At 41.4% G+C, this 26,415-nt stretch overlaps 1 protein-coding gene across 3 annotated transcripts in view; it reads right to left on the reverse strand.

The window, feature by feature from the left end:
- Positions 1-244: 244 nt before the first annotated feature.
- The window catches only part of LOC134204299 (syntaxin-1A), a 93,540-nt gene continuing 67,369 nt past the window's right edge, over positions 245-26,415 (reverse strand). For 2 of the 3 annotated variants that reach the window (XR_009977828.1, XR_009977827.1), the window contains exons 7-8: positions 18,567-19,037; positions 4,243-4,382 (exon numbers count right to left, since the gene is read on the reverse strand). Coding sequence is in view for 1 of the 3 variants with exons in the window: in XM_062679117.1 (XP_062535101.1) it covers positions 4,251-4,382 (132 nt within the window). In the remaining 2 variants the exon portion in view is untranslated. Of the gene's footprint in view, positions 4,383-18,566; positions 19,038-26,415 lie in introns of all 3 variants that reach the window. The other variant, XM_062679117.1, reaches the window with a different exon arrangement.

The following is a 26,415-nucleotide window of genomic DNA, read 5'->3' on the forward strand; positions in this document are numbered from 1 at the left end:
AATACTTTGTTCTTAATAGTAATCTTACTAGTTATTAACCGATATAGAGAAATATAGAGAAAAATATTTTCTGTACAACCAGAGGCGCTTTTATTTGTTTTTTCTCCTAGATGACGTGATATTGTTTGGTTTTGTTTTTGTGTGCATTCCTTTTTGTTAGGGCTTTCGTGTGTGTTTTGATCTTATTCGCAAAGTATCTTTTGTATTTGTTTTTTATTCGCTGTCCACGAGAGGAAGAAAGATTGAATTACATTTTATCTTTCACTTGATTTTAAATTTGTTGCTCTTTTAGCGATTAGCAGACGTCCTATACGTGAGTTCTTTTTCTAACTGACTAGTATTTCGGCTATAAGAATTTAATTGTTATTTTTACCTTGCTATTACTTGCTTCGTCTTTAAGGTAAATAACTATTTTAAATGAATAGGCTAGCTCTTTGTGTTTTCATCAGATATTACTTTTTTAAATGCTACATATATAGACTTCATTCCTTGTGTAATGCTGATAACGTTGTCGCTCACTGTTTTACTCAAAACTGTCATTAATAAATATGTTAACAAAAATAAAATATGTTGCTGCTATTTGCCTTTGGCTGATTTTCCAATTTTTCAATACAGGAGTCCAAACTATTGGGTTAAATCAAACCAGTTGAGCATTATGAGCAACAATTGTAGCCTCACTGCAGAAGATATTCTCTTTATTACACACGAACGTCTTATAAATTAAAACCTTACAAAAAAGGTAATTGTCATAAGCTCAAAACAAAAGATTTGGTGGCGCAACAACTGTACAGTTTGGGTAGCGTTTTTCGCCTTGATTTGCGTCTGGGTTTCGGTTTCCTACTAGTGAAAAATCTTATCGTGAATTGTTGTAAAATTCTTAAATCTCACTTTCGTAAGTTTAAATTTTCTGGGCAGTATAGTACGATTCATGTTTTCTCGTTTCTTTCTCTGAGTGTCGTCCCGCTTTGCGTCGAGTATTCTTTGTATGTGTGAGTGTAATGACTGTATGACTGAATGATTCGAATGAATTTCGGTAACGCTTCTTATCGCACCTTGATTAGCAAGTAAGAGAAACAATTGGAATATCAGAAAAAACTAAATTTTGAATATCAAAAATTGGGGAGCTGTATACAATCGTTTCATAATAATAAGTCGAGTTAAATGGGCAGTCAAGAGCGTATTTGAAAATCAAAGATTGACATTTACAATTACAGTATTGTCTACTATAGTGAACAATGGATCCCCATTTCTAAATTCACGAAAATAGAGATACAAAAATCATTGTCAAATCAAATCAAATTGGAGCAGCATCTGCATTACAGCAATCATGAATAGAAAAATAAAGGCGGTTGACTGGTGAATCATTGAGCTGTGTGCCCTTGACAATTCGGAAGGAACAAGGATGGCCATTGTGGCAACTATAGTTGCATACTAAGAGGTTCGTCGATTCGAGAATCAACCTAAACAATGTGGCCTTAATTCATAGTAAAATTGACAATTATTTTCGATTGTATGATTTTTTTAGTTTAACTGCTATCAATGCTTGTAAATAAACAATACACATTCGAAATGACACAAGATGCAATGGTGCTACAGTTGATGAAAATTTCATTCATTGTCAAGTCCATGATTCTCCATATTTTGTAATTTATTCAACGTTTATTTTGTGAGTAGCTACTCTTTTTAGATGGCTATAAATCAATTTTAACGAAGTATTTCCAAAAAAAAAATAAAAGAGTCGTGTTATCAGAAGCTGGGAGGGAGAAACAGATTCAAAAAATGTGTGTGTCAAGCCGAGCCGAAATCTATCTGTCATGACATGTCAGTGCGAGCCGAGAACAAAACCCTCGACAAGAAAATTTTCTAAGGCAATATAACAACAATAACACACAAAACTAAATTTAGTCTTTTTAGGTGGCGCCTACGTTGATTGTTTATTCTTGTAAAAAATTTGCTTGTTGCCTGACGACAGTATTTGTTTATTTGATGTGTAGTATCGAGAGCTCCCTCCCAGATCAGAAGTATTAGTGATTGACTCTAAAATGATGTTTTTTTAATGAGCGTCATCGATTTTGTCTGTACATCGATAATCGTAGCAATCTTGTTGTTTACAGAAAAAAAAATGACAGCATTATCAGTTGATACACAGTAGTCATGGAGAAAAAAAAAAGCAACTACGCTTGATGACTTGTTTATTGTGACAATTCGATTCCGGAGCGGCCATGAAAGAGCTGAAGTACTGACGATATCTATCTTTAATCAGCCATGGTTAAGATTCCAATCAACTACCGTGAAGCCGCTCTGCAGCCCTTTGAAGCATTCCTATTATAAGGCAACCCATGAGACAGCTCTGATCAGCTGACGAGATTTACTCGATTTTGACAGCTTCAGACCGGACTGACACAACAGCACAAAGAAATTTGTTAAGCGCGGGTAACACCAGCAGCTCATTGTCATTACCTTATTGAAACTCCCATCTCGATATCACATGAGAGACAAATAGCTTCTAAAAAATGCCCAAAGAAATTTCGCCACTCACAGATGAAATACAGAAGAACGTTGTCAACGGTCAAATGACCAACGGTTTCCCGCTATTGTCCATTTTTTTAAAGTCACTTGCTGACTTCTTGTTAGGATGTCTCGTCTCGTGAATAGGTGTTGTAGTAGCATGTAAGTAGTATATCTATAGGCTTCCTCTTGTATATTTCCCCTCAAATTAATGTTAGAGATTATTATTTTTTTAAATATTATCACACATTTTCTTGAACATTTTAAATTTTTTCTTCCTCTTTATTAGTGTTCGTGTTATGATTTTGTTCTGTACTCTCTTCTCGCATTTCTAAATCACGTGTTAGCCTTTACATTCATGCTCGCGCGCTAAAACAATCGCTTCCTTGAACTCGCACACTTGACCACTGATTTGTTCGGCATTTTGCTTTGCTATACATTTTGCTTGCATATATAGAGAGAGATCGTTAAGCCCATTTCAATAGCTTGCATGATTTTAACCTGTCCTCCCCTGAGTGCAATGGATTCCGTTGGCCGCAGACGATCGCACCACATTATGTACACTCGAGATCCGCAGACGGCCAATCAAACCCAGTGGGCTACCCTTTCCCCCGTGTGAGTGACTGTGTGTATGTGTAATTTATTCTACTTTTAACGCTGATTGGAAGTGTCCCTCTTCATTGTATTATTGCTAAGGAGGCGTCTCTAAATAGAACTTCTTATCACACACACTACATCCCGTTTTGTTTTCTTTTTAAAAGATCATTCTGTTTTATCTAATCGCCCAAATACGCATATGCATTGCCCTAAAACACTCCAATTTTGCAAGCAAAAACTGCAAACTGCAACTTGTATCAATTAGAACGAGAGTACATAACCTTGCGCGCAAAATTCAACCGTTTCCTTCATTCTTTATTGTTTACGGCTATTATGTTGTATGCTTGGAAAATAGCTTTGAAGTCACTGTTCATTTATAAACTTTAGCAGGGAATCTGTATTTTACATTGCTTGGTGCCTCATATATATTTACCATGTTTTACTTCTATGTTCACAATATTCGTCCTACTTTAAGATCATATCACTATATGGAGCACCAAACGTCTTCATTTCACAAATAAAGACATACAGTGTCCCTGACAAAGGTTTTAAACGAACTGAAACGTCAGTACTGAAAGCCATTTTCCAAGTTTCCGTTACACACCGCTTCGTTTCGAGTAGGATACATAGCTTCAACGAAAACGAAATAAAATTTCCCTAAATAGTATATACACATCAGAACCAACTCAAAGCCTAGCCCCGTACGAAGTCGGATGTTCGGGTGTTGTATGCGTTCGCTTGGTGTTCAACTAGGCTAAGAGTAACTTGATTATGGGGCGCCGAACTCCACTGCGGACTCGCCCGCCCATCACTCAGTTTGACTAGATATAGAGTGCAATGGCTGTTTCGCCTAATGTTCAAATCAACAGCGGAAAAAACCCATCGCGAATTGAATCAACAGTACAAACGCACGCCTCCCGACGACGGCGAGAAACTTATCCTAATCCTATACCCAAACTTAATGAAATATCTCAACCAACAAGCGGGGTGTGTTCAGAAGCTTTATACACAGTTTAAGCAATTGTTCGAGCCGAATCACGAGTTCGTGGATGGAAAGCACACTACACCACTAATCCTGTTAAACTGGAACGTATTTCGAGATTACACGACCGTCCCACACATATGGCCTAGGATAGTCTCTTCACTTATTCCCGCCAGCGTAATTGAATCGTGGCTCCTGATGCTGATGCTGAGTTGAACGCTAGTTGAATTGCATTGTCGACGGCATTGACGAAATCCGAAAAATATAGACCGACTGCCACTGAGACGAAAATTATCTAAAATGAAGAAATTGATAAATAATGTTTCATTTCGGTTTCATTCAGTACATTTAATGATATTAGGTCCTTGGATTGTACAATAATAATGAAACATATTATTTCGGTATGTTGTATTTACGTTTTTAAAATTTCATTACGTTGTGCTACAAAAACTAGTGTATTAATGTAGTATTCAAGATTTAAATAATAATACATTTCCTAGAAACTTTGTTAATCACATTATTCTGCAATTCAAACGTATTGAAATCGACGAGAGATTTGATTTTCTACTAATAAAACCGAATAATTTGTTATTGAAATCCACTGCTACGGCCAGAACAATGAAACTATGCTGTATTTTTATAACTTTCTTTTAGTGATTTTTGTATACGAGTTTTGAATACGCAGCACATAAACATTAGAAGAACATTGATCACTTGCGAAAAAACAAGTTGAAGAAAGCAACCGTATTCGACGAGAGGTCATTTAGACATTTGACGCCGCACAGCCACAAAACCCGCAGTTTTCGAGTTCAGTACGAGACACTGAGGAAGACCTTACTGCCGAGATCGAAATACGTATCTTTAAAGTTACAAAATAGTGGAATTGAACGACAAATCATCAGAATAGCCGTCGCGGCGATGAAATCGCTTAGGTCTGGGGTAACCTTAATACGGGGAATGCAGCCGCGTGATACGCGCCTGGCACCTAGCTACCAGACTCAACAGAAGAAATCCCCAACATCGTTAACCTTGCGTCTCCATCTAACCAAGTGACTGCGTTACAAACAGTGAAGAGACTTGAATGCCGTGAATCGACAAACCTTATAATCAGATGTTATAATAAAAAAAATTGTTTGCGTGAATTTCGCTAACTTTTGAAATACTGTCAGCTTGTCGCCATCGCTACATTATATTAACCCTTGAGCCCCCATTTCTGACCTGCATAGATTCTCAACGAACGCATAAACTGCGACGAAACTGTAAATCAAACTTTCGTGGATCTTCTTCTTCTTCTTATTGGCATTACATCCCCACACTGGGACAGAGCCGCCTCGCAGCTTAGTGTTCATTAAGCACTTCCACAGTTATTAACTGCGAGGTTTCTGAGCCAGGTTACCATTTTTGCATTCGTACATCATGAGCCTAACACGATGATACTTTTATGCCCAGGGAAGTCGAGACAATTTCCAATCCGAAAATTGCGTAGACCGGCACCGGGAATCGAACCCAGCCACCCTCAGCATGGTGTTGCTGTGTAGCCGCGCGTCTTACCGCACGGCTAAGGAGGGCCCGTGGATGATAGTTGCAAATAGGCAGTGGATAACGGTCGCATCGCGTTGAATGATGGCTCTCCAACGTACTATTGCAACACCTCGAGAGTTTTCACTGCAGTAGATACTTTTAGATACCTACCTAGATACTTGGTTGGCTACAGCGTCGATACTCAGTTGTTTTGCTTCACAGCTTGAACCAAGGAGGATAGGTAGAGATATTAGAAATTATCCAGCACCGTGGGCTTTTTGATCAATTTCGCATAAAAGTATTCATGAAAGTGTGCGGTATCGTTTGGCCGTGGATAGTAGACTGGCCCAGCCGTGTATGGGGAGAAAAAATGGTCCTCGAATTCTACGGGGCTCCCCCCAGGATTGTTCCTTTGGGTGAGAAAATCAATCAATGAAAATCGCAGCTCAATCACTTGTTGCATAAGCTGGCGCACGTTTTTCATGGCAATCAATGAATTCCAAAGTACACAATTTAACTCCCAATAAATCAGCCGGAAACTATATGAAAGTTCATTTAATAGTCGTATAATGTTCTGTGGGATTGATCTTTAACTCAACTACCTTTGTTGCAATTCTGAACTCAATCGAGCATACCGAACATACACACACATAGATTGTAGTCAGCTTACTACGCATTTATGATTCATTTGTTCGGTTAATAAAAAAAAGCTTTGGGCTCATGTGCAGCGGCTCATGATATATATTACACTAATTTGTTTTGAGTGCGTGCTGGGATATTCGACGGTTATGTGCGCACATATCTCTATATATAAAAATGAATTTGCATTTCCTTTGAGGCAATATAACCCACGATACGATGGAGCAATTCTTTTCCTGGATAAATAATTTTAATCCTGAAAAGGACTCACTTGTCATAAGACGAGTTAATACAATCCCATTGAATTCCACCACTTAATTGTATCTTGACAGATACGTATTTCGACCTCAACAGTAAGGCCGTCTTCAGTGTCTCGTACTTGACTCGACTTGAAGAAAATGATCGCAGCTTACACTATTTATATTATGCGTAGGTATAATAATTTATCTAGGTACTTATCTAGTTACATTTACTACGGTGTTTACTTTTACTTCTACTTAGTAGAAGTAAACATCGTAGTAAATGTAACTAACAATACCTAGATAAATATACTACTATAATAGTATAATTCAAAAATCGATTTTGCTCCACAGTGCTCATCTGATTCTTTACCATGTTCTGAGTGTCCTCTGAAAATTTGAGCTCATTTGGATTAAAACTGATTTAGCACAAGCCCTTTCAAGTTTGCATGCAAATTAGCACGGGGAAATTTATTTTTTCATTATACTGTTAATGACGCTTCCCCATCAAGCGCATGTTAAAAGAAAACCTTCATAGCCAAAAGGAATACTCAACAGCTTTCACTCAGTGAAAACCGCGTCTTAATTAATCGTTCCAATAATTAGTAATCGAATTTAATCTATACCGTGGTTTTCTGGAGCTAATTGCATAACTCATCAACAGGCAACATTGCTGCTCGTGGCGCGAAAGATATCACACACAAATTCAGGCTACTATGTTGCACTGCACATTTCAGTGATGCCCTCAAAGAAGTTTAACGATCATGACTAAAGATTCGCAACCTGTCTTAAAATCGATTACTAATTATTGGGACGATTAATCAACATGCGGTTTTCGTTGGGTGAAAGCTGTTGCGTATCCCTTCTAGCTATGTAGGTTTTCTGTTAACATGCGCTTGATGGGAAGCGTCATTAACAGTATAATAAAAAAAAATTTCCCATACTAATTTGCATGCAAACTTGAAACGGCTTGTGCTAAATCAGTTTTAATCCAAATGAGCTCAAATTTTCAGAGGACACTCAGAACATGGTAAAGAATCAGATGAGCACTGTGGAGCAAAATCGATTTTTTTTAACCACTCTTATAAATAGTGTAAGCTGCGATCATTTTCTTCAAGTCGAGTCAAGTACGAGACACTGAAGACGGCCTTACTGTTGAGGTCGAAATGTCAAGATACAATTAAGTGGTGGAATTCAATGGGATTGTATTAACTCGTCTTATGACAAGTGAAGACATTCCACTAAAAAGCTCAAAATAATTTTCTTAACTGAAAAGGACTGTTTGTAATCAATTCTTGAACTTCCTTTGCCTTTTTCATCGGCCCCATAGAGAACGATACACGTATCCCTCCACCGCGGGCGGAAACAAAACGTTGCAAACAAATATATTTGGGTTTAGTTTCACGCCGCTTCCGGTTCTGCTTGTTTTTTCTTTTTATTACATTTTTTGGAGGATGATGTTTTCTGGGATTCCGATGTCTTTCACCGATCCACCTGATCCCCATCGAAAACTAAAACCAACGGCTCTTTTTAGAGCCACCCATCTGTGATGAGGAAGAGAGAGTTTATACTGAGATTTTCTTAAGAGTGAAATATCAATGTTAATAAAGAAAGAGACACAAACTGTGATGACACTTACTTTACTTACTTATGGATCCTGTACACCTCCGGTGCACAGTGGGACCAATTTCAAAAAATATATTTCATTATATTTCATTGAATACATGGTTCATCTTATCCGCATTATATTCCAAAGTGGGGCTCACTGACTAGTAACTAGTAACGACTGACCAGTCGTCGCAAGCACGCTATAGTTCTTAAAGACAACGTGCTTGCACCAAGTGGTGCGCCATCAATTATCAATGTCTGGCGACGCCTGTGTAGCATTCTATGAGCAGTTCCACAGATATTAACTGCTAGCTTTAATTACCGATTTCAGTCGCCTCACTGCAATGCTAACGAAAAATGTATTCTATTATTGAAAATTGTAAACATATGGAATGGGTTTTGTTTCGTTGCTAATCAACGTAAAGCCGTAAAGGCGTAAATCGTGACTTGATATTACGGTTCATGTGAAAAATTCATGATCTTTTTCACAGAATGAGTTTGGAAAATTAGAGGTAAGGAATAAAACAAAATCCTCTCCTAAAATTATCCATTGCATCTAGACATGACTTGATAGTAGTCCTACTTTTCCTATCATTATTTAAAAAAAATCAGAGCGCAGGAGCTTCAGTGCGCAAAAGTAAGAATTTATGATCACGAGTAATTTCCTTAACAAAAGTACGTTTAAGGCAAGAACAAAATGTGCTAGATAATTCTCAGCAGATGTCGCACCAGTGCATTGGGGCACGAAGGAGAAAGAGAGGTGAAACATATTGTGCGTTGCTGTACTGCACTATCAAGGCCGAAAGGACCACCGTCAGTAAAACCGAAATAACTAAGCGGGCGGAGGGTGGCGGAACCTAATTTTTGCAGGATCGGATTCTTGAGAAAAAAAATTGAGCTACAGTGTGAATTTCATTGATGGTATCTTTTTGAATTTTACAATGAATATTGTAAATAAACAATATAATAATAATTTTATACATAATAAGGATCGAGTATTTTCTGCGCGATCGAAAAAAAATTACGAACGTAAATGTGTGGCTTTATTAGCTTTAGGGCTACACTTTGTAATGGTGCCGAATGTAATAGGTTTGGGTGATGTATACGTTGTTGTCACCATATTGAAGCAGTAAGATAAATGTTACAAGATTCAGCAGAATTGAAAATCAACAACATGCTCAACTTGTATTGACTGTAAACGTAAGATCCATCTGATTCAAATGACTCAAAACTGTGTTTACATCATCGTCAAGTATTCTACAATCAATTCGTGATCCAAGTTTGTAATTTGGATCACTTTGAAAAAATGGTTTTTTACCGTCTTTTTGAAGATTGGTCCTTCTGTGCGGTGGTGCTAAAGGCCGGTTTGAAAAATCTGCATCCTGAGCTATCGCTTTAACCTGTTGCCAGGTTAGATTTCGGTCGACTTCTTTTATTTCTCTATTGAGGCTTCGCCACCATGATCCTCCGGGTCTGCCTCTGCTGCGATGTCCCGCTGGGTTCCAGTTTAATGCTTGTTTGCAGATTTCGTTCCCGCCCCTACATACATACAGTGTGGCCGACCCAGCCCCACTTCCGGTCCCTAATTTCTGTTGCTATCGGCCTCTGGTGACAACGACGATGGAGCTCGTTGTTTGAGATCCAGTTGTGCGGCCACCAGGCCCGAATTATATACCGCAGGCATCTGTTGACGAACACCTGCAGCCGTAGTGTTCTCCACTAATACACACCATGTTTCGCTAGCATATGACAGCACAGATTTCACGTTAGAGTTGATTCGTAATTCGGTGCGTGCATTTATCTGCCTGTAATTCCAGATATTTCTTAAACTCGCAAAGGCAGCCCTTGCTTTCTTGATCCGTGCGCCTATGTCGATCTTGGTAACGCCGTCTAACACCATTTGGCTACCAAGATATTGGAAGCTTTCAACATTCTCCACTAGTTGCCCGGCTACTGTGAAACTGAAAGGGGTCACCGTGTCTACAGCCAACGATTTGGTTTTGTTGACGTTGATGACTAAACCTTCCGAAGAGGAGCGCTCGGCAAGGTTGTTGAGCTTACTCTGCATGTTAGAGCGCCGTTGAGCGAGGAGGGCAACGTCATCAGCCAATTCGAAGTCGTTTAGATGCTCCATGGTTATAGGCTGCCATAACAGCCCGCGGTTTGGTTCACGGTCAATCGCATCTACCAGAATCTCGTCGATTACGATGAGGAACAGTAACGGTGATAGAATACATCCTTGCCTCACACCAGCTACGACCCGGATAGGGTCGGACAAGACCCATTGTGCAGCACTCTACGCGGGAAGGCCTCGTAATGTGCCTCAATGAGGCCGATGATATCCTCAGGAGCCCCCTTACGTCTTAGGGCGCCCCACATATTCTCGTGATTGAGACGGGCGTAAGCTTATGCGTAGTCAATGAAAATCAAATGAAGGAACTCTTGGAATTCGTTGACCTGCTCCATGACGATGCGGAGCGTGATAATATGGTCCACACATGACCTACCGACACGGAATTCAGCCTGCTCCCGCCACATCGATCTTCTCCTGAATCTAGGCTAGGTTAACTTTGTAATGGACTTTGAGAGCGGTACACAGCAACATTATGCCTCGGCATTTATCGCATACAGTCAGATCATCCTTTTTTGGGTACCTTCACTAAGATACCTTGCATCCAGTCGACCGGGAAAGTTGCGGTGTCCCAGATATTACGAAATAAACGATGCAGTAGTTGAGCGGATATCATGGGGTCAGCTTTGAGCATCTCGGCTGATATGCGATCGACCCCTGGGGTTTTATTCGATTTCATGCTTTGGATGGCTGTTTGAATCTCTAGCAGTGATGGAGCTTCGGTATTGACGCGTGTTATACGGCACAAACTCCGCGTTTGGTGGGTGGAGATTTGTTTTTGATTTTTGTTGTTGTAATTTCAAAGCCTTCTTTCCAATTCTATGCCCTGAAAGCTTACTGTCAAGTATCTGAACAAGATAAGATTAATTATTTCTACATTAACTACCTTTAACCTCCTTTAATTTATTGATATCTCATAAGGTGGACGGATTTCGGTGCTGTACGGATTTCGGTCCCGCACGGTATATGGCCGGTTTGGCGAATTGGATTGCTATTGGTTACTTGCGAGGGATGCTCAAAATATGTTCCTATGTTCCAGGTGATGTCTTTCATATGTTATGTCAATATTTGGGGGCAGCAGGGACTATGTCCAAGGGCTTGACGATCCCTCCCCAGGCCATCTGCGAGTTGTGGCGCCTGCCTAGGATGTGGTGGGGGTTGACAGTGGGCCCTGTTAAACCTCTATAAAAAGCTGCATGTATCCGCAAGTAGGCTCCGCCAAAGCGACCGTGTGCCGCTCAAAGCGCACAAGCCCAAGTCCTGGTGTTAGGTGGGACGCTAAACAGCCCTGACACGACGGCCCTCCGGCGAGACAGGGGGTTTGCGCAGGCCCAATAAGCCGCCTTTAAAAACAACTATTCGAACGACACAGAAGATAATACGACTCGATACAATCGGCAACGACTTAGGCGACGAATAAAGGATCACGATTGAAAGCTTGGAACTGCCAGTCGCTAGGCTTCGCAGGTTGCGACAGGATAATCTACGATAAATTTCATCCCCGCAACTTCGATGTCGTAGCGTTGCAGGAAATCTGCTGGACAGGACAGAAAGTGTGGAAAAGCGGGCATCGAGCGGCTACCTTCTACCAAAGCTGTGGCACCACCAACGAGCTAGGAACCGGTTTCATAGTGCTGGGAAAGATGCGCCAACGCGTGATTGGGTGGCAGCCAATGAACGCAAGGATGTGCAAGCTGAAGATAAAAGGCCGTTTCTTCAACTATAGCATCATCAACGTGCACTGCCCACACGCAGGGAGATCCGACGACGAGAAAGAAGCGTTCTATGCGCAGCTGGAGCAGACCGGTGGATGGATGCCCACTGCGGGACGTCAAAATCGTCATCGGTGACATGAACGCTCAGGTAGGAAGGGAGGAAATGTATAGACCGGTCATCGGACCGGATAGTCTGCATACCGTATCGAACGACAACGGCCAACGATGCATAAACTTTGCAGCCTCCCGCGAAATGGTAGTCCGAAGCACTTTCTTCCCCCGCAAGAATATCCACAAGGCCACATGGAAATCACCTAATCAAGTAACGGAAAACCAAATCGACCACGTTCTAATCGACGGTAAATTCTTCTCCGACATCACGAACGTACGCACTTATCGCAGTGCGAATATTGAATCCGACCACTACCTCGTCGCAGTATGTCTGCGCTCAAAACTCTCGACGGTGATCAACACGCGTCGGAGTCGTCCGCCGCGGCTTAACATTGGGCGGTTACAAGACGGTAGACTAGCCCAAGAATACGCGCAGCAGCTGGAAGTGGCACTCCCAACGGAAGAGCAGCTAGGCGCAGCATCTCTTGAAGATGGCTGGAGAGATATTCGATCCGCCATTGGTAGCACCGCAACCACTGCACTAGGCACGGTGGCTCCGGATCAGAGAAACGACTGGTATGACGGCGAATGTGAGCAGTTAGTTGAGGAGAAGATGGCAGCATGGGCGAGATTGCTGCAGCAACGCACGAGGGCGAACGAGGCGCGATACAAACGGGCGCGGAACAGACAAAACTCGATTTTCCGGAGGAAAAAGCGCCAGCAGGAATATCGAGACCGTGAAGAGACGGAGGAACTGTACCGCGCTAATAAAGCACGAAAGTTCTATGAGAAGTTGAACCGTTCACGTAAGGGCCACGTGCCGCAGCCCGATATGTGTAAGGACATAAACGGGAACCTTCTTACGAACGAGCGTGAGGTGATCCAAAGGTGGCGGCAGCACTACGAAGAGCACCTGAATGGCAATATGGTAGACAACGGTAGCGGTATGGTAATGAACCTAGGAGCACGCGCGCAGGACATGCGACTTCCGGCTCAGAATCTCCAGGAAATCCATGAGGAGATCGGCTGGCTGAAAAACAACAAAGCCCCTGGAGTTGACCAACTACCAGGAGAGCTGTTTAAACACGGTGGTGAAGCACTGGCTAGAGCGCTGCACTGGGTGATTACCAAGGTTTGGGAGGATGAGGTTCTGCCGCAGGAGTGGATGGAAGGTGTCGTGTGTCCCATCTACAAAAAGGGCGATTAGCTGGAATGTAGGTGGTTGAAGAATTCGTGTACTTGGGCTCACTGATGACCGCCGATAACGATACCAGCAGAGAAATTCGGAGACGCATAGGGGCTGGAAATCGTACGTACTTTGGACTCCGCAAGACGCTCCGATCGAATAGAGTTCGCCGCCGTACCAAACTGACTATCTACAAAACGCTTATAAGACCGGTAGTTCTCTACGGACACGAGACCTGGACGATGCTCGTGGAGGACCAACGCGCACTGGGAGTTTTCGAAGGGAAAGTGTTGCGTACCATCTATGGTGGGGTGCAGATGGCGGACGGTACGTGGAGGAGGCGAATGAACCACGAGTTGCATCAGCTGTTGAAGAACCATCCATCGTTCACACCGCGAAAATCGGAAGACTGCGGTGGGCCGGGCACGTAGCCAGAATGTCGGACAGTAATCCGGTGAAAATGGTTCTTGACAACGATCCGACGGGAACAAGAAGGCGAGGTGCACAGCGGGCAAGGTGGATCGATCAGGTGGAGGACGACTTGCGGACCCTCCGCAGACTGCGTGGTTGGCGAAGTGCAGCCATGGACCGAGCTGAATGGAGAAGTCTTTTATGTGCAGCGCAGGCCACTCCGGCCTTAGTCTGATGATAAATAAATAAATCAATATTTCCATCATCACTAGATGGATATACATCATTTTCGGTAATAAAATATGATTATTATTATTTATTCAGACTAAGGCCGAAGTGGCCTGTGCGGTATATAAGAGTCTTCTCCATTCGGCTCGGTCCATGGCTACACGTCGCCAACCATGCAGTCTACGGAGGGTCGCAAGTCATCTTCCACCTGATCGATACACCTTGCTCGCTGCGCACCTTGCCTTCTTGTGCCCGTCGGATCGTTGTCGAGAACCATTTGCACCGGGTTACTGTCCGACATTCTGGCTACGTGCCCGGCCCACCGCAGTCATCCGATTTTCGCGTTGTGAATGATGGATGGTTCTCCCAACAGCTGATGCAACTCGTGGTTCATTCGCCTCCTCCACGTACCGTCCGCCATCTGCACCCCACCATAGATGGTACGCAGCACTTTCCTTTCGAAAACTCCAAGTGCGCGTTGGTCCTCCACGAGCATCGTCCAGGTCTCGTGTCCGTAAAGGACTACCGGTCTAATGAGCGTTTTGTAGATTGTCAGTTTGGTACGGCGGCGAACTCTATTCGATCGGAGCGATCGGATGTTTTCCATTTTTCTGTTAAAGAGCTCGATGAGTAGTACTCATTAACACCATTTTTGGAAAATAGCGTATACACTGGATTCTGTTTTTACGCGATTTACATTTTCTCAATTTTCCACTCACCCTAAATGTTTAACGCATATTAATTACTATGTGATTTTTCTTTGATTTATTCTGGATTTTTTGAAACATGTTGCGAAGAGTTTGGTGGTAAATTGAGGTCACACGATCAAAAATACGAGCGAAAAAAAATCGTGTAAAAACAAAATCCTGTGTACTTCACTTTTTCAGATTACGGCAGTACAATATCACGTTGAAATTTCAGAGATTTTTTTGTGATTGACAATGATTTTCTTGAAAATTCCATACAATTTCTTGTAGAAATTTCGAAAAACTTTCCGTAAAAAGTGAGAAAAAAAATCGTGTGAAAATTGCGATGGATTTCCCGTTGAAATTTAAAAAAAAAAGTCTTGTCGAAATTGAATTTCTGAACGGGAAAGGGTCCTTCGATAGAAACCCATTTGACCAAGGTTGAAAAAGTTATTTGACCGAATATTTCGTTTGACCGAATAAACCATTTGGAAAAAGACAATCTAGCCTAATGTTATTTGGCCAAAAATGTAATTTGGTCAAACAGTTCTTTCGGTTGAAAAAATTGGTTGACCGAAGAGCTCAATTGGTCGAAAACGCAATTTGGCCGAAATAGTTGTTTTACAGAAAGTGCCATTTGGTCGAAAGTTTCGTTCGGCTGAATTAGTCATATGGGATATTTGCAAGACACTAACGGAAGAATCTTTTCAATTTTACCTAAAAAATCTAACAAACTTCTTCAGAAAATGCTTTAAGTTTTTCAAACATATTCATTTGGATTTATTTTCCAGATTTTTCACGAGAACTGCTTCGAAGTTTCGAGAATTCTTTGGAATTACCAAGAAGAGCTCTATGAATATCCCAAGGAAAATTTCAGAGGAAAATTTGTGTGATTTTACATGAGAATCTCTCCAGACTTTTTACGGGAAGTTGTTCCAAATTTCTACAGGAAAAGATTAGGAATATACGCTGTTAGTTCCTGTTCAGTTTCTGTTCAGTATTCTTCGAAATGTACACAGAAAATGCTTCAATGTTGACTTTCTCAATCTAGATTATTTTGGTCTTAAAATGAAGAATATATATTCGATATTCTTAGCTTCGCCAATCATTCAAAACGCTTCAAGTTATTTTCCGACTCAGAAATCAAGAGGAACATTATTTAATTTGAAATTTAAAAGCAGATGGAAAATGCTTCCTCGACATTTTCGGTCTTGTTTGACGTACAGAATAAAGTGGTATAATGTGGTTTCAAACGCACAAACAAAACACAGCGGAGTACTTCATTCCAACTTTTGACAGTTAGTATATGGGGCTGACGTTTTGGATTGATGGTTCATTCGTACTGTAATGTTGCATTTTCAGTAAAAGGGGTTGCTCAGTCTAAAATTTTTCTCAAAGTGTTTTAAACACAAAAATATATTTTTTTACGGACTTGTATTTTCCATAAGAAGATCTTGGGAAATTCTACTGCCAGAAAGCGACATACGGCCGAACTATTAATTTGTCCGAAAAAGCCTAACAGGTCGTTTGGTCGTAGAAGTCATTAGGCCGAAATGCCGTTTGGCCATTTGGCCGAAAATGTCATTTGGCATACGGTCAAATGTCTACTGAACGGATAATATGGTCAAAAATGGCCACTCGTTTGGCGTAATGGCCTTTTAGTATAATGACCATTGAACAAAATACCGTAACCTCTCTACTTTTTAGGCCGATGCTGGCCTTTAATACGCCAAAATTCATCTAGCCAAATTCCATTTAGCCGAGCCAAATTGAACGTATATCTGAAACTATCATTAGGTCGAAAATGGTTTGGCCGAAAATGTAGTTAAGGTCGGAAGGAGCATTCAGCCGAACTGGTAATTTGACTGAAACAGTTGTTTGCCCTTAAAGGTCATTTGACTGAAAATACCATTCGGCCGAAAAAGTCGGTTGACCGAATAGATCATTTGACCAAAAAATGCAATTTGGTAATAATTGTCATTTGGCAGAAAGACCAAACGGCGACCAAAAACGTCCTATCTTCAAAACAACTATTTTGTCAAATTACTATTTATGTAACGGGTGGCAACAAAAAAATGGAATAACTTCAGTACTTTTTTATCAGAATAATAATCCTTTCACAGAAATATGACTTTATGGGAATGAATCCTTAGCATTGTCGCACACACACTAAAACTCCAACATTGCTTACAGCATGCTGTCGAAAACGGAAGTGTTTCGGCACACATTGTAACTTTTTCAAGCGAGCAAAAACCAAACACGGTCGAACATTTTAAGCCTGAGAATGTTTCGAAAACTGTCATTGCATTTTTTGGTCGACTTAGCTCCGTTGTATTGAAAGATGATTGTAAGACCAAAGACACGAAGCAACTCATAAGTAGGATCTGAAGCGGCATTCCGAAAATCGATGTGGCAGATCCGTACAGCGGTCATGTCATACCAGCAAGACTAAGCTGCTGGTTCAGTTCGGCTTTTTTTCATTCTTTTGTCGAGATCCGCACAGCCGAGTACTCGATTCGAGACTTTCTGCTGATATATCAGCTGAAAAAGTAATCTATTTATTGCGGCAGAGCCGCCGATATTACAGAAAACTAAATTAAACCGAGTATTGCACAGCCGAGATCGGTGAAAAAACTTAAGTGTGTAACAATTATATTATTTATGTAATTTACGAAAAAACAAACAACCGTAGAATTGCATTTGGTTTTTTCGATAGTTAAATAGCATTTCTATTTAACAGTTTGAACTGGAAAACAACGAAAATTCATATGGGACTGATATGCGATCATAGACAGTATCATCGTGCTTGTTGCTTCTGGTGCAAGATTAAACCATCATTTGTCACATCGAACCATTAAATCTATGGCAAACTTCCGCAATTCGCTTTAATAAAAGAAAAAACATCATCTAAAACAAATCGATCAATGCAGTTATATCCCTATGATAATAAGGGCTCATGTGTGTGTGTTAGAGGATTCTAAACACGAAATTCAACGTCTGTTAAAAACATAGTTTTTTTTTTTTTTCAATTCAAAATTTCCTGTAGGTTTTAGTTTGAAAGATGTTTATGGTAATTAGATATCAGTTGCATATGTGTGCAACATGTTGTATTCTATAATAACAATCGAACAATGCATGGCATGGAAGGCCAAGCGCCTCCTTCAAGTTTGCTTGTGAAATCGTCTTGCGATATCGTCTACTGTATGCATTCTATCTGACAAAGAAACCATGCCTACCTACAATCCTTATGAAAGCTTCAAAACAGATTACGCTTTGGCACGAAAATTACTTTATTTTATTATGAAGGAAGAGCATAACAGAGTTGCTTTTAAAGCTGATACTCACACGCCGTGACCGCTCCAAATTCTGCGCATTTTTTGCAACAGTTTTTACGAAATATTGGAATTACACAGAAATCTGTTTTTACACGATTTTTTTCCGGTCGTATTTTTGATTGCCTAGCGTCAATTTACCACCAAAATATATGCAACTTGTTCCTAAAAATCCTAAATAATTATAAGAGAAATCGGATGGTAATTAATGTACGGTAAACATTACACGGTGTCTCTATGGGGAAATATTATTTTTCAAACATCAGTATCTCTGAAACACCCACTTGGTAGTGGGTGTTTTGGAGATACTGATTTTTTGAAAATAAGCCTCATCGGACAAAGACACCGTGATTATAGATGAGCACAAAACTGAGAAAATGTAAATAGTGTAAAAACAGAATCCTGTGTATTACCCTGAACACTTACATAGTATGAAAAAAAAAATTCTACATTTGGGCTTTCATGAACTGCCATATATTATGTGTTTGATTTTCTATGACAAATACAAAGTGCTCAGAACAAGACCCTAAGTGCGAAGAATATGCTGCATTCGTCATAGTACTTTGTAGTATCTGTTTAAATAAATTTAGTATTCTCCAGATATATTTATGTATTTGAGATATTTTCCAAGGACCTACAATCAAAAGTTCTATTATCAGTAATAATACTTACGAATTGCATGGTAAATATATCACGTTCCCCGCTTTTCTGAGCAAAGCGATGATGCAGACAACGTATTGATGTTGCTGCTGCCTTCATTAGTGTTCTCCAGACATCGATGATAACCGCTGAAGCCTCGACAATGGACAAATCTGACTCTTCGAAATGTGGATGCGTCAGGGAAACCGAAGAAAAAACGTTTGGAATTCGCACGATAGCTTCTCCTGTAGGCTAATTGCCTTCTCACCATCATCACTGTCGTTGGCAACTGTTGATATCGTTAGGTTTGAATTGGCTGTGGGCGTGTGTATCTCGAAAAATCATTACGTTTCAACATTCGTTTTTCTTTTTGTCTTTTTTCTGCTTTTGGATTACGATACGATCGATGCTTTGCTTATTGATTTAAAAACCGAAATATCCGGCAATTGTTGACGCAACCACTATCAGAAGGATGCTCACACATATCAGGATAATGATCTTCTTCTGCTCTCACGTGTGCCGAAAGTATATTCGCAGGGTTGGAGTATGGAAATAGTTTTCGGAATGCGACAGTGGAAGAACAAGAGATGAAAAAAAGAGAAGAAAAAGTCCCAAATCGTAATTAGTTGGCATCTATCGAGAAAAAGTGAACGAAAAAAAAATCATTACGGCAGCGTGGAGCTTATTAGACTGTCGTATTTGAAAGAAAAAAACCTTCAGAACCGAAACTTGCACACAACAGAAAAGTGTAACAGAAGAGCTTGTGAATAAGAAAAAAGACAAATAAAAATATGTTTTAAACATTGAATTATTCATTTATTGATATTAAATTTCATTTGTTTTGTTCGATAGTTGTTCGAATTCGCTTAATTCGGCTTCAACATGATCGATTTAACACGAGTGTGAATTACGACGCTTACTAATTTACAACTCTTGCAACTTTGATGTTTAACGTCTTCGAATTAGAACTCCAATGATAGCATACCAATCCAACAATTATTGGTCGTTACTACTATGGAATCGTTAGCGGTACATTATATCAATAAATATAGGCAAACTTCTGAACAATGTAACACATGAGTGCCGAATCAGTTGATCATCAAAGTTGGTTGTATTCCGCAGGAACAGGCTTTTAAAACTAAAAGTAAAATATTAAATTATAAAAGTACAGTTTGAATACTTTTGCATTGTAAATAAAACTCATAAAACTAACTTGCATTTATTAACACACGCCGTTTCTGGCTGCTACATTTAGCGTAGTTTTGTTCGTTTGCTTGACTTATTTGCCCACAAAACCATAATAACAATAATTGTTAAAAACTATTTTACTTGCATTCTTCATTCGATCGCACAACACTTACATTATGTTATGTTCATATTTACTGTATTTACTTACACGATCATTCTCTTTTATGCACAATATCAATTATCAATAAGGGATTTTAGGGGCACATGAGCGTAGTTTTACATTATGCAAGGACAGGGCGAATGGGAGAATAACTAAACAAGGATGGTTGATATTTATGTCGTATCTATACACAATGATGGGAAATGATGTTTTTTTGTTTTGGAGGTAATTACAAACAAATACGTGTTCAAGTTCTAATACGATTGGACAATCAAAGTGGTCAATTGGATATGAATTTTCAAATGCGGTAGATTTACAGTATTCGAGATGACTGAATGCGATGCAAAACATAAAATAAATATGATGTTGTTAAACCTATAAGTGTCGATACTAAATATACAAGATAATGAGAAATGCTATTATCAAACGATTTACACGGGTTGCAAGATCTATCTGGGCTGATCAGCGGAAAGAACAGTTTTTTTACTTGAAAGAATAAACGACGTTTATAAATTATAATCTTTTATTAGAATGTTTTTCTTCGAAACCAATTGTGCTAAAATTGGGCATAAATATTGTTTGTACTTCAAAATATTCATTAACCAATTTCAGAAAAATATCTTCTATATCTAATTTCAGAAAAATATCTTCGAAGAACCCGTAAATAATGAATTAAAACCTACTGAAACACTTGTCATAAGACGAGTTTGTACAATTCCATTAAAATTCGACCTCAACAGTAAGGCTGTCTCCAGTGTCTCGTACTTGACTCGACTTAAGAGACACTGAGGACACTGAAATACGTATCGGTACAAGTACAATCAAGTGGTGGAATTAAATGGAATTGTACAGACTCGTCTTAAGACAAGTAAAGACATTCCACTGAAAGCTCAAAATAACTTTCTTATCTACTGAAACACAAATTTTTCCTCTCTTTACGATCTTTATTCTTTGAAACGGTAACTATACTTAAAATACACTATCCCAAATCAGTGTCTTTTTGACTTTTTAGACGAACTGTGCATTTCATGCGAGAACCGCTCAGGTGCATACAAAAATTAATAACCCTAAATCGTAATGATTTGCGGACCTTCCACAGACTACATGGCTGGCGACGTTGGGGAAGAAGAGACTGGTTTAATGTCTCAGCTGTAACGATTTTCACGAGTATATTTACCTCATGGAACAGTTAAACAATATGCTAGCTGATGCCTTCTAAAAATTGTAGAAAATCTCAATCATATTGATAATATTCACATTTCAAAAGAGTTATGATATTTCGTTTGTATAAAACTCATGCGGCAAATGCCTTTTAGCTGGCAGACAGTGCCCCACGCGTTGGCGAATCAACATTCTGGTATGGACAGTGCGTGGAGACGCGTAGTACATTGTAGTCCCACTAGGACGTATTGCCTTGCCGTTTTGGGACCTCTTCATCTACAGATATGGGCTGAATGGAGACGCACTGAGCACTAAATGTGAGTACTTTTCGCCTTCTTTACAAAAATTAGCAATACTTAGAGCAGATTCCTTCACCTCCGCTTAGTCAATAAACCCTTTTTGAGCGTATGAGTAAGCATCGCGTAAAGGTTAAGCGGAGGTGAAGATATTGGCTCAATGTCGTTCTCTCGCTCATACAAAAATTGGAAACACTAAATGTGATGTATCTGCAACCAAATATCGAATGAAACTCGTAAGTAGGGAAAATGATGCCTTTGGCAAGTTTTGCAGGGGTTTTTTTCCTAAGTATGCTCAAATTTGGCCTAACCATTCTTTGCATATCAATAAGTCAACAAAAACCCCCTGACAATAAAAGAACAAAATCTGCCAAAGTCGTCATTTCCCCCAAATAATTATGTCGCTTTCCTCCATACGTCCGTAATACTTTGAAATTATAGAGTGCCAATGATGCAGCAGTCACTTGGAATTTGTAATTGCAAATTCCATTGAAAAATCCTTCAGGATGTCTTCCTTTGAGTTCTTCTGGAATTCTTTCGAAAATACCTTCAGGAATTCCTCCAGGAATTCCTTCTGAAATTCCTCCACTAAAAATTCCTCAGGCACATGCACTAGCAATTGCTTCGCGAATTCCTCTCAAAAGCAATTTCGGAAGATTCGCCGAAAAATCCACTAGATACGGTTCTCAACCTTTTTCTTGACGGGTACCCCTTCGAATTTTTGCATTAATTGAGGAACCCCCTCCTGAAAGTAAGCTTCTAAGCCTATTAAAAGAAAGAGTGGCTTCCGAGCTCTTGAAAGGAGTTTCCAAATCTCTTGAAAGTAGGTTTCCGCACCTCTAGATAAGAGGCTTCTAAGCCTCTTGTAGAGAAACTTTCAAGCCTCTAAAATGACGGCTTTCGAGCTACTAAAAGGAGGCTCCCTTTGCATCTTGAAAAGACGCTTCTAAAAGGAGGTCTCCAAGCATCATGAAAGGATGCTTCCAAGCCTTTTGGAAGAAAGCTTCCAAGCCTATTGAAAGGAGGCTTCCAAGCCTCTTGAAAGGAGGCTTCCAAGCCTCTTGAAAGGAGGCTTCCAAGCCTCTTGAAAGGAGGCTTCCAAGTCTCTTGAAAGGAGGCTTCCGAGCCTCTTGAAAGAAGGCTTCCGAGCCTCTTGAAAGGAGGCTTCTGAGCTCTTGAAAGGAGGCTTCTGAGCCTCTTGAAAGGAGGCTTCCTGAGCCTCTTGAAAGGAGGCTTGAGCCTCTTGAAAGGAGGCTTCCTGAGCCTCTTGAAAGGAGGCTTCTGAGCCTCTTGAAAGGAGGCTTCCAGGCCTCTTGAAAGGAGGCTTCCTGAGCCTCTTGAAAGGAGGCCTGAGCCTCTTGAAAGGAGGCTTCCTGAGCCTCTTGAAAGGGGGCTTGGAGCCTCTTGAAAGGGGGCCTGAGCCTCTTGAAAGGAGGCTTCTGAGCCTCTTGAAAGGGGCCTGAGCCTCTTGAAAGGAGGCTCTGAGCCTCTTGAAAGGAGGCTTCTGAGCCTCTTGAAAGGAGGCTTCCAGGCCTCTTGAAAGGAGGCTCTGAGCTCTTGAAAGGAGGCTTCTGAGCCTCTTGAAAGGAGGCTTCCTGAGCCTCTTGAAAGGAGGCCTGAGCCTCTTAAAAGGAGGCTTCCGAGCCTCTTGAAAGGAGGCTTCGAGCCTCTTGAAAGGAGGCTCCTGAGCCTCTTGAAAGGAGGCTTCTGAGCCTCTTGAAAGGAGGCTTTGAGCCTCTTGAAAGGAGGCTTCGAGCCTCTTGAAAGGAGGCTTCTGAGCCTCTTGAAAGGAGGCTTCTGAGCCTCTTGAAAGGAAGCTTCCTGAGCCTCTTGAAAGGAGGCTTCTGAGCCTCTTGAAAGGAGGCTTGAGCCTCTTGAAAGGAGGCTTCTGAGCCTCTTGAAAGGAGGCTTGAGCCTCTTGAAAGGAGGCTTCTGAGCCTCTTGAAAGGAGGCTTCCGAGCCTCTTGAAAGGAGGCTTCTGAGCCTCTTGAAAGGGAGCTTCTGAGCTCTTGAAAGGAGGCTTCTGAGCCTCTTGAAAGGAGGCTTTGAGCCTCTTGAAAGGAGGCTTCTGAGCTCTTGAAAGGAGGCTTGAGCCTCTTGAAAGGAGGCTTCCAGCTCTTGAAAGGAGGCTTGAGCCTCTTGAAAGGAGGCTTCTGAGCCTCTTGAAAGGAGGCTGGAGCCTCTTGAAAGGAGGCTTCTGAGCCTCTTGAAAGGAGGCTTCTGAGCCTCTTGAAAGGAGGCTCTGAGCCTCTTGAAAGGAGGCTGGAGCCTCTTGAAAGGAGGCTTCTGAGCCTCTTGAAAGGAGGCTTCCGAGCCTCTTGAAAGGAGGCTTCTGAGCCTCTTGAAAGGAGGCTTCTGAGCCTTTGAAAGGAGGCTTGAGCCTCTTGAAAGGAGGCTTGAGCCTCTTGAAAGGAAGCTTCTGAGCCTCTTGAAAGGAGGCTTCCGAGCCTCTTGAAAGGAGGCTTGAGCCTCTTGAAAGGAGGCTTCCGAGCCTCTTGAAAGGAGGCTTCCGAGCCTCTTGAAAGGAGGCTTCCGAGCCTCTTGAAAGGAGGCTTCCGAGCCTCTTGAAAGGAGGCCTTTGAGCCTCTTGAAAGGAGGCTTCCGAGCCTCTTGAAAGGAGGCCTTTGAGCCTCTTGAAAGGAGGCTTCCGAGCCTCTTGAAAGGAGGCTTCCGAGCCTCTTGAAAGGAGGCTCTGAGCCTCTTGAAAGGAAGCTTCCTGAGCCTCTTGAAAGGAGGCTTCCAGGCCTCTTGAAAGGAGGCTTCCGAGCCTCTTGAAAGGAGGCTTCTGAGCCTCTTGAAAGGAGGCTTCTGAGCCTCTTGAAAGGAGGCTTCCTGAGCCTCTTGAAAGGAGGCTCTGAGCCTCTTGAAAGGAGGCTTCTGAGCCTCTTGAAAGGAGGCTCTGAGCCTCTTGAAAGGAAGCCTGAGCCTCTTGAAAGGAGGCTTCCGAGCCTCTTGAAAGGAGGCTTCTGAGCCTCTTGAAAGGAGGCTTCTGAGCCTCTTGAAAGGGAGGCTTCAGGCCTCTTGAAAGGAGGCTTCTGAGCCTCTTGAAAGGAGGCTTCCTAGCCTTTGAAAGGAGGCTTCTGAGCCTCTTGAAAGGAGGCTTCTGAGCCTCTTGAAAGGAAGCTTCCTGGAGCCTCTTGAAAGGAGGCTTCCGAGCCTCTTGAAAGGAGGCTCTGAGCCTCTTGAAAGCAGGCTTCCAGCCTCTTGAAAGAGGCTCTGAGCCTCTTGAAAGGAGGCTCTGAGCCTCTTGAAAGGAAGCTTCCAGAGCCTCTTGAAAGGAGGCTTCTGAGCCTCTTGAAAGGAGGCTTCTGAGCCTCTTGAAAGGAGGCTTCCAGGCCTCTTGAAAGGAGGCTTCCTGAGCCTCTTGAAAGGAGGCTTCTGAGCCTCTTGAAAGGAGGCTTCCTGAGCCTCTTGAAAGGAGGCTTGAGCCTCTTGAAAGGAGGCTGAGCTCTTGAAAGGAGGCTTTGAGCCTCTTGAAAGGAGGCTTTCGGGCCTCTTGAAGGAGGCTTTGAGGCCTCTTGAAAGGAGGCTTCTGAGCCTCTTGAAAGGAGGCTTCCTGAGCCTCTTGAAAGGAGGCTTCTGAGCCTCTTGAAAGGAGGCTTCTGAGCCTCTTGAAAGGAGGCTTCTGAGCCTCTTGAAAGGAGGCTTCCTGAGCCTCTTGAAAGGAGGCTTCCTGAGCCTCTTGAAAGGAGGCTTCTGAGCCTCTTGAAAGGAGGCTTCTGAGCCTCTTGAAAGGAGGCTTCTGAGCCTCTTGAAAGGAGGCTTCTGGAGCCTCTTGAAAGGAGGCTTCTGAGCCTCTTGAAAGGAGGCTTCTGAGCCTCTTGAAAGGAGGCTTCCAGGCCTCTTGAAAGGAGGCTTGAGCCTCTTGAAAGGAGGCTTCCTGAGCCTCTTGAAAGGAGGCTCTGAGCCTCTTGAAAGGAGGCTTGAGCCTCTTGAAAGGAGGCTTCCGAGCCTCTTGAAAGGAGGCTTCTGAGCCTCTTGAAAGGAGGCTTCTGAGCCTCTTGAAAGGAGGCTTCCGAGCCTCTTGAAAGGAGGCTTCCGAGCCTCTTGAAAGGATGCTTACAGCAGTTCCTCCTGGAACTTCCTCAGAAATTCCTTCTGGAGTTCGTTCTGGAATTCATACAGAAATGTCTTTCATTTATAAACCCTCCCAGTAGTTCCTCCGGGAATTCATCCGAGAGTTAGTGCTGGAATTACTCTAAGAGTTACTTCAGGAATTCCTTCAGTGGATCCTACTGAAATTCCATCAGAAGTTCCTCCTGGAATTCATCCAAAATTTTCACCTGAATCCAGGAATGTTCTTAGGTATTCTTCCATTAAATTCTTCCAAAAATTTCACCATGAAAAAGGTTCCTTAATAACATTCTCCAGGCATGCCTCCAGGAATTTGACCAGGACAACCTTGGGGAATTCCTCCAAATTTCGTCTATGTCCAAGTATGTCCAAGAATTCCTCCAGGAATTTATCCAGAATTACCTACAGGATACACCTGAAGGGAAATCCGGAAAAACTCGTGAGGAAGTCCTGGAAGGATTCTCGGAAGAATATCCAGAGCATATCCTGGAGTGATTTTCGGAGGAATTCAAGGAACAATTTCCGGAAGAAATGATGAAGGATATTTTGGAAGAATTCACAGATTAAATTATTACTAGAATGATTTTTAAGGATTTTATGGAAAAAGGTTTAAATAATTTTCAAAAAGATTTCCTACAGGAATTTCTAGATGAATTTGTGTGTAAAATAGCAGATGAAACACTGTATCATTTCTTAGAATTCTTTCAGAATTCACGACAGAAAATTTCGTATTTCGTATTATTTCGTATTTCTTCTCCAAATATTAATATGTATTGTACAATTCCATTCACAATGTATTCGAACATTTATGATCAGCCACAACAGATCTTGACAACCCGCCATGATAGTTATTTTAATCCTAGATTTCTTTCCGTCCATTTCCTCGAATAAAAACCCGTGAGATTCTAAAATTCCACTAACAAAAATTAAAATAATAAATTACAATCTACTCAAAATTGACGACGGTGTTTTTTTTTTCATAAGACTTATACAATTCGAATAA

The sequence above is a fragment of the Armigeres subalbatus genome, unplaced genomic scaffold (assembly GCF_024139115.2).
Source record: "Armigeres subalbatus isolate Guangzhou_Male unplaced genomic scaffold, GZ_Asu_2 Contig515, whole genome shotgun sequence".
NCBI lineage: Eukaryota > Metazoa > Arthropoda > Insecta > Diptera > Culicidae > Armigeres > Armigeres subalbatus.